The sequence below is a fragment of the Panicum virgatum genome, chromosome 4N (assembly GCF_016808335.1).
Source record: "Panicum virgatum strain AP13 chromosome 4N, P.virgatum_v5, whole genome shotgun sequence".
Taxonomy (NCBI): Eukaryota; Viridiplantae; Streptophyta; class Magnoliopsida; order Poales; family Poaceae; genus Panicum; species Panicum virgatum.
In genome coordinates, this window is record NC_053148.1 from 47,069,324 (window position 1) to 47,078,214 (window position 8,891).

General features: G+C 49.7%; 1 protein-coding gene and 1 long non-coding RNA gene across 3 annotated transcripts; one reads left to right on the top strand and one right to left on the bottom strand.

Moving 5' to 3' along the window:
• The first annotated feature begins 1,367 nt into the window (after positions 1–1,367).
• On the top strand, positions 1,368–4,401 carry LOC120668526. Of its 2 annotated transcripts, none has more exons than XR_005672469.1 (2): positions 1,368–1,866; positions 1,972–4,401. It is a non-coding gene; the product is annotated as an uncharacterized LOC120668526 (long non-coding RNA). The 2 variants fall into 2 exon arrangements; XR_005672470.1 differs by having other exon boundaries at positions 1,368–1,858.
• A 2,563-nt stretch (positions 4,402–6,964) lies between these two features.
• On the bottom strand, positions 6,965–7,431 carry LOC120669472 (U-box domain-containing protein 4-like). Its single transcript, XM_039949217.1, has 2 exons — positions 7,140–7,431; positions 6,965–7,051 (listed from the first exon to the last, which is right to left on the bottom strand). The coding sequence occupies exons 1-2, from the start codon at positions 7,425–7,427 to the stop codon at positions 6,965–6,967; spliced, it is 375 nt and encodes a 124-aa protein (XP_039805151.1). The 5' UTR covers positions 7,428–7,431.
• Between the last annotated feature and the right edge of the window lie 1,460 nt (positions 7,432–8,891).

The window sequence follows — 8,891 nt, forward strand, 5'->3', positions numbered from 1 at the left end:
TCTTGGCGTAATAATTAGGTATTTTTGGTTTAGAGTAACTTACCTGCGGGGCAAGGGTGGTAAGCTTCTATGTCCCTCGTACTGAGTGGCCTCGTCTGTGGTATTCTTAACGCCCACTAGACCTGCTCCATAGTCGCTGATCTAACCCTCGCGGTTATTCCTTACCAACGAGATTTATTGTAAAGGCCTCGTAGTGAGTCATCTCACCTAAGGAAGTGTGATGAACAACTGGCGTAGCTCACGACTTGTGGGTAAAGATGTGCAACCTCTGTAGAGTGTAAAACTGGTATACTAGCCGTGCTCACGGTCATGAGCGGCCCAGATCTTCCTTTTGATTAGTGGGGTTATCTCCTTCCGACGAGGGAGGTGCCTCTCGGGGTTACCTTGGTGGTTTTGGTTTGGTTCTCTGTAGTAACATGATTAATTTTGATTAATTACTATGTAACTGGATTTATGGTAATTCATCAACTCGTAGTAAATAGCTTTAATAAAATTTTGCCAACACTTAAAAGCTAATGCAGTTGAGTCAGCCAACCTTAGAGCCTCATAGTTTGTGTTATACTTGTTGAGTACAAGTTGTGTACTCAACATTGCATTTTCTCTACTTTTTCCTCTTGGATACGCTACTGCTGCTCAGTTCCTGCCGACGCGAGGGAGTTCGCTCAGCGTTTCCAGGACTACGAGGACTTCTAGGCGTTTGTCTCCCAGTCGACGTCCCTGTGGCGCCCTGCTCAGCTTCGGAGAGTTTTTATCGTATTTGTACTTCGCTTCCGCTGTATCAGACATTTTTGTCATTAATGTAATAAATAACATTCGTATTTCGATTTATTATGTCTTATTCGTGATATGTGCTATGATATACTGTTCATTCTGTTGTATATACGTATGACTTGATCCTGGCACGTATATGATTGCTCGGTTTATGTCCTTTTATAAACCGGGTGTTACAGAGTGGTATCAGAGCCGTATCGACTGTAGGACGAAGCCTAGATAGAACTGGTCGAATTTTATGACTTCTTCTCTCCAATCCTTGTCTGCTGAAATTATTTTGTTATTATACCCCTTGACTTCTACGACTTTTTACCCGTTTTGCCTTGATTTCTCTCTCTAAAGAATAGTTTTCGTAGATTTTGGCCTGAATCAGTCATCTGACCACCATGAGTATAATCTAGGTGACCCTTTTTTTAATAATACGATAGCACGTTCTGCGACGCGTTGTGTTAGTCGAGTCGTATGTTAAACTCGGCTAAGTCGTGAAAATTGTCTGCTTGTTATTATGCTACATGTTTGATTTGGATTTTTGAATGATTGCATAGCTTAGCAGTTTAAATTTGTTTAAAGAAAATCACTCTTATGTTAAAGTTAACTAATTAATAAAATGAGTTAGATCGTTGGGGGTAAAACAGTCCACTCTATCCTGTCTACTTTATCATGGCTGAGTCTTTTTCCGCAAAGAGTTATCATATCCATCTGAATTTATTCCTGCAAGACACGGTGCTGTTAATTAAACAATTAACCGTCATGGCATGAATTATTGCACATGAGAATACGCCGTTAAGAAATTCGTGCGCGACGGCATCGCATTTTCAGTTTAATTTGAGAAAGAAAATGCTCCATGTGATTTTGCAATAGCGTAAACTTGTTATATAGGAGTACCTTAGTGCATGCTTCTATTGTTGAGCACCTAAAAGACAGGAGGGGGGGGGGGGGGAATCAAGATCGAGATTTGGTCCTTATCAACTGATTGAGATTTTGCTTTTCTGTCAATCAACATGGAGAGGCGTCGGATCGGCGACGAAGGGAACAGATCGACTTGTGTGTCGGGTCCGCTTCCGCGATCCGTTTACTTCCTTATCGGGTATTCGGGTCTGTATATTGTTGTCTCGCTTCGTGCGTTCTCTTCCTCGGTCCTCCCTCCTCTGTCCGTTACTCCATCTCCTCACCAGTCATTCCTATTTTCCCATTTCTTAGATCCCGTGATGAGCAAAGGAGTTGAAGTTGGGGGAAGCAGTGCCACGTCGGCTTTGCAGCGGCAACGACGTGGGTTCCGTGAGGCACGGCGAGATCCCCGCACAGCGGTGGATCCGCGGACCGCGGATGTCGGCGCATGATCCGCGGTGGCCTCGGCAAAGGAAGACTGCAGTGGTGGCGCGGCTTCCCGGCAAGGGGTGACGGCGTGTCTCCCTGGCGGGCGAGCGTGGCTTCCGTCCCCATGGCGTTAAGTGCCTAAAACTTTACTCCCCATTTCCTCCCTTTACTGAATCTTCTCCTTCCGTTTCCTTTTTTAATTTTGCTTCCTATGAACTGTGTGTGTGATGCTTCATAGGTTGCGAGTTCCTATGGTAGGAAATGTGATTTTCTGGATTTGATGGTTTGGGAGGAGATCGAGGTGATGGGAGAATCTTGTTCACTCAAATCTGGTTTGCTGAATTAAGAAAAAAATTGTTAGGATGAAGGACAAAGCCACAAAGGAAAATGCGCATGAGTATTAACTATGCATGTCCATGACTTTGGATGAAGTTTCTACTCTAGTCTTCAGTAACCATGCTTGTGTGAGTGATTGTTTGATTACTTGCTCGCTGCAGCCATCTCTGAACTCTTGCTTTGTGCTTAAGTAATAAAAATAGCATGAATGAGCTGACTGTACTACACGTATTTTAAAATCTGATTGTTTTTGTGATCATGCTGTAAATTCAGTAACTTTTTTCTTTTTTTTGTATTTGTTGGTTTTAACAAAATATTGCATTATTTTCACCCAGAGTCATCTTATTATGCTTAGATAGAGTGTAATCTTGTTTTATCTTCTAACAAATCTGCATGGAAGATTTTTACAGTATCAATTCTTTTTTCATGTATGAGCTCACCTTTTCTTTTAGTACTTGTATCATGTGTCTTTATTAGACCATTCTTTAGAAGCTTAGCTGCCACTCAAAAAAAAAAGAACTCACTAGTTGTGTATATGAAATAACACATTCTGTAATTTTTTATTTTTTATTCAGCTACCACTTGAAAAAACATGTGCGTGCGTGCGTGCGCGCGCGCGATTTGCACTGCTAGCACATTCTCTAAAAATTTTATTTATTGTCCAGCTACCACTTGGAAGTAGCGGATGATTTAACCCATGCAAGTAGTTTATACTTTTGAACTTTGGAAGCATGTATCCAAATCCCAAGTGGCAGCTAAGATTCCTTATAGTTTTAGTTTTCGATGTTCTAAGCTGTTATTTCATATGTATTATATTATTATTTAGTAAGGCATGTCTTGCTCTAGGAATATAATATAACTGCCATGCCATTTCTTGAGTGTATACACTATTACTCTTAACGCGAGTAATTTATCATCTCACCTGAATTGAATTATATACCACAAAAGGTTTAGTGTGTGTGTGTTGCTTTGGGAGATTGAATATGTTTATTGATAGATGTGCTTTTTTATTTTAGGACTTACCAAACTATATATATTCAAACACATCAACATGTTGCTTAATTGACATCTGTTTGTTACTATGAATGTTTTTTTGAATTGAAAAGATATAGTCTATACCTTCTCATTAAGGATAAGATGATGCAGAATGTGGTAGGACTAGGAGGTCACATGCCAGTAACTTGAGGCCAGGCAGTAGTAGCATGGAGTCAATAAGCAGTATTATAATCTCTAGCAAAACTTTATTGTTAATTGACAAGACTTCTCTTAGCTGTAAGTCAAATTATGTCATATTTACTTGAAGGTTAGTTTTCAGACTTGTGGACATTGCCTGGTTACCGTAGAAATCATGGTTTGATTGTTTGGTGTTATCTCATAAATAGATAGGCATTTGTGGACATCATCGTAGAGAGCCTTTGTCAATTTCTCTCTACACAAAGATTGTGAAGGTTTCTTGCTCCCCTTTCAGGTAGGTCAAATGATTAACTCATAATCTAACTCGAAGAATATCTCATTTGCGGAAACTCTATTATGTTAGTTGTAGTTGTAGCAAATCTTAGCTTAATTTTTTTCTTAAATATCTTCTATAGGGTTTCGATTGTGACAGCTGCAGTTTAGGAGGTGTATCTATGGACGCCATTTTGTCAGCCACCAGATGCCCAGAATGTTTGCTGTTGGTGTATCAACAAATAATAACACAAACCCATATAATTGGTAAATTTGCTGCCTATTTTGTAGTCTCATTGAATGTGCATATGCCACCCAAAAATTTTAAATGTAATTTTTCTATTTATTGTTTTTGTTTTGCTATTTTTTTGTTTGTACTCGAGATGAGAAAAACACACAGACAACTTTTTATTTGTTCTATTTTGGGGATTTTTGTATGTATTTTAGTTGTAGAAAAAACAATTGTGGCTGATATATGTAGTCTCCTTGTATGTTCGTATTTTGCCCCAAAAATTTTAGGTGTATTTTTTTTATTTTTTGTGTATTTATTTTGCTATTCTTTTGTTTGTACTCAAGTTGACAAAAACAAAGATACAAAATAGTAGTCACTGGGCTTAATGCTTGTACTGGGCCGGTACCGGTAACAACAAATGCAACATTTTTAGCAGAACTCCAACAGGGACAAAAATTACCAGGTCCAATAGCGAAGGCGCCCAATAGACTGTTTGACAACTGTGTAATAGTCACATTCGGATCCGGTAACAGCAGAAAAGAAACACAAAAGCTTGCTAGGATACGTACAACGTGGATGAAGAATCACTGGTCCAGACCGGTGATTGACAGATATGTATATATCAATCGATTGACATGGAGACACTCCCATCGAGATCAGGGGCAGGCAGCCGGGCCTGGCCGCCACGTGGCCCGACACCACCCTCGCTCGCTAGGACGCGACCTTGTCGGCGGCCGTCGGTCCCGCTCGCCATTCACCTCGCGCGCCCGCGTAGCTCGCCGTCGCCGCTGTTTGTCCCCGTCGTCAACCTCTCGCCGCGCCAACGGAACCTTGGCCGCCTGCTCCCTCGCTCTGCACCCGCGCTTCCCATCACGCTTAGGGCATTGTTTAGATGCGGAAAATTTTGGATGTAAAGTACCGTAGTAATTTCGTTTGTATTTGATAATTATTGTCCCGTTATGGGTTAACTAGACTCAAAAAAATCGTTTCATAAATTATAGTCAAACTGTATAATTAATTATTTTGTTTAGCTATATTTTATACTTTATGCATACGTTCAAAGATTCAATTTGATGAGAAACCTTTTTAAGTTTTGAATTTTTGAGTGCATCTTGTTGTTCATGTCCATATGGAGGTCGGAGAAAGCTGCGGAGGCGCACAACATCGGGGGGAAACATTCACATATACCATGGTGCACGTGCACTATGGTAAAACAAAAATTTACATGGAGATAACTCGATTCTATTATCTAAAGTGTACTAGCTTTTTTTCTAAACATCAGAGTGTGCACTAGGACGCCTGGAGTCTGCAGATTGGGGGCGCAGGGGATCGTCTGAGGTAAGGTTTGCCGCAAGTCAACAACCGTGTTCCTCTCCGCTCTCCGGCGTCCGTGGTGAATCTGAAACTGAAACAAAACATCCGTTCGTCGCGGGTCGCGGCGGCAACCACACGATGATGCAACAACGTGTGCGTTGACCACGAAACGCCATGTTCACGCCGCACCTGAAAAAGGAAAGGTTCAGCCGCATTGCCGGGGCCGCCAGCTCAAAACAAAAGGAAGCGCATAAACTGCCGCAGGTAGTAGCAGCAAGGAAGAAGGTAGGAAGATAATATACTAGTACTCTCTTTCAGCTCCAGCATCCAACGAACATACGATTGGCTCCCCCTTTCTGCGTGTGTAGCGGGAGCAGCGGAGAGGCCGAGGCCGAAGACGGCGCGGGCGCCGTCATGGTGTGTCGGGTGCCGGCACGGCCTCTCGGTGGTCGGCGCCAAGCGTCGTGGCCGCCTGGCCGGCGCTGACGACACCACCGGTCCGCCGCTGCTTCTCTTGCGGTCTTGTACGGCGCAGCGCAGCGCGGTTCTTCTCCGTCTCCGAAACGGTGTGGCGCTGCCACAGAACTCGGCAAACTCGCATCGACTGGCACAGTGGCACTCGGCCCGGCAGGAATGCTGGATCCCGGGCATCTTCCTGGAATCCGGAAGGAAGGAAGCGGTAGGGACTAGGGAGCACTTTTCCCTTCTAGAGGTGAGCGTGAGGGGGCCGGCAGTGCATCATCCAGATTTTTTTTTAGTCTCACGTGGGGGTGTAGGCCCTGTATTTTTGCCTCAAAAAAGGCAGGAAGCGGCCTGATCTCCAGTGGCGAGACGGCAAGGTAGGTGACAGAGATTGAGATGGCACTCGCATAGCCGGGCACTATCGCCATCGGTCGAACCGACAAGGAAAGGTTGCAGGTTTACCGAGTCAGGGGCTCAGGGCCAACGCACGAACCGACCGGCCGTCGTTCGTGCCACGGAGCGAGGGGAACCCGGCCGTGCCGTCCGAGGGAAAACCACGCTAGCGCAAAGGGGATCGAAGGCGCTCCGACCAACCGGAGACCAGACAAGCCAGCAGAGGCGTTTCTCGCACCCACCACAGGATCGGAGACCAGCCAACTTTCTGATTCGTTGCCGACGCAGCACGCGCACAGTCACACACTGACTAGCACAAGCACAATCCAAGACGCACGGGAAGGAGACGCGCGAACACCAAGCACCTTTTTGCAGCTTCGTGGCACGCATAGCTTCGCCACGCCGCCGGCGGCGGCGGCGAGGAAGCAACCAGGCTGGGAAGTTGAAACTGGAAAGGGGGCAGAGAAAGAAAAGGCATTTGCAGGGAGGGAGGCTAGACTCTTCTTCGGCGGATATCTCGCTTGAGGAAACTGTACACTCGATCGCGGACGCACTGCTATGTGCTATTTACACGCGCGCGCCGGCCGGCACCGGCTCGTCTCGCCGAAGAGGAAGTGGAGGAAGGAAGCTGACAACATTCGAACGACCAAGGTGGGGATGGGATCGCCCGATTGCGAAGGGGAAGGAAGAACGTCACTCCGCCGCAACGACAGCCGCCGCCGGCCTCGCGCGGAGGCTCGGGCTCCGCGGCTGCCGCAGCATCTCGATCAGCGACTCCGCCTGATGAAATTGGAAAACAGATTAGTTTGCGGGCCGCAGTATTGGACTGAGCTCAGATGGGGCAGATGATGCGGTGTCCGGTGTGCACCTTGGCCCGGAGCTTGGGGCGGGCGGAGGACGATTGGGAGAGGGCGACGAGGGGCGGGATGGCGCCCTCGCGGGCGACCATGGTGCGGAAGGCGGCGTTGTCGTCGCAGATCAACAGGAGGGAGAGCTTGGCGATCTCCTTCTGCCGCGAGGTGCCGGCCTCCACCATCTCGATGAGGACGGGGATGCCACCCTCCTCGACGGCGGCGGCGCGGCCCTCGCCGGAGCTCACGAGGGAGTGGAGCACGTAGGCGGCCTTGTCCACCATGCCGGACTCCGGGTCGGCCATGAGGTCGAGCACCAGCCACGAGGTGCGCCTCCGCGACGGCAGCCACCACCACCGCCAGGATGTGCCTCTCCCCGGCGGCAGCAACAGCAAACACGAGGTGCGCCTCTGCCGCCGCCACGACAGCAGCAGCAGCCTCCACCACCACCGCCACCACCAGAGCAGCAGCAACCACGAGGTGCGCCTCCGCCGCCGCCACGGCAGCAGCTGTCGCCCAGCCTCCGTGGACGCTGGAGATCCGGCGCTTCGGGGTAAGTGTTCTTCCATTCACTCCCCTTATTTTCGGTGCTCCGCTTTTTGCTGAAGGGCTTCTTCTCTTTGTTTGCCAGGGCCTCTCGCCCAGGCAGTTCTTCCGCCGCCGCTGGCTCGTCAGCGGGGGTCCAGGCGACCGGCGCCTCGGCGACAACGGCGGAAGCGACGGCGGATGTGGGGAGCTCGGGTGCGGTGACCTCCGTTAACCCGATGGCGCCCAACGCGGCGGCGGCGGATGCACCAGTGCCAGGCGCAGCAACGCCCGACGCGGTGGCCCCCGAGGCCCCGGCTACGGCGGCAGACGCGCCGACACTGGGCTTGGCGACGGCGAGCACAGCGGCAGCGGGCGCGGCAACGGCGAGCACCTCGATACCCGAGGGCCCGACGTCTGTGCCGGATATCCCCACCCCCAGCTCCCTTCCTACAGTAGAGGAAGAGCTGGAGCTGGTCTCTGGTAGGCGGCTCTTGCAGGGTCCCCCAGAGGAGGATGCGGTTCCCCTCCCCCGTGTGCTGGTCCGGGTCCGGCGGACGATAGAAGAGGCAACCTCTACCACCGAGGCAGCATTCCGGCAGGAGCCGCTCTAGAGAGCGAGCGTCAGCGCCTCGGCGACTGGCATATCCACCTGGAGGAGCGCTCGAAGGCCGAAGCCTCTCGTGCTACCGCCGCCCAGTCCGAGCTTGAGGCCGACCTTGAGTCCTACAGGAAAGGGCTCCGGAAGGTGTTCGACTGGGAGCTCGCGGCGGCGGAACGGGAGAAAGCCCTAGCGCTTAGGCCTGGGCATTCGGGTAACCCGAAAATTTCGAGTCAGGTAATTCGGGTTTTAGAAATTTCGGGTTTTCGAAATTACTACCCGAAATTTGTTTGAAAAAAGAAGAACCCGACAATTCGGGTACCCGAAAATTCGGGTTCGGGTTCGGGTATACCCGAAATACCCGAAAAAGAAGAAGCCGCTACTGTCCTCTAGCTCGACGAGGAGGCGGGGGTAAGGACGGCGCCGCCGTTGGCCGTCGCACACTCGCTTTGCGGTAGCCGGTGGGTGCTGGCTTCGGTGTACCGTTGTGATGCGCCGCCAGGGACTGCAGGAGGTGCAGCAGGAACCTGGGCGGAGGGCGCCGTGGCGGCGGCCGGGGAGCGCCTGGGCGGAGGGCGCCGCGGCGGCGGCCGGGGAGCGCCTGGGCGGAGGGCGCCGCGGCGGCGGCCGGGGAGCGCCTGGG

What these genes read in the sequence shown, in the direction of transcription:
- LOC120669472 (XM_039949217.1), bottom strand. Translation starts at nt 7,427, where the DNA reads ATGGCCGACCCGGAGTCCGGCATGGTGGACAAGGCCGCCTACGTGCTC. An exon ending in GCCCCAAGCTCCGGGCCAAG is followed by an intron (nt 7,052 to 7,139) that starts GTGCACACCGGA and finishes CAATTTCATCAG; the next exon opens with GCGGAGTCGCTGATCGAGAT.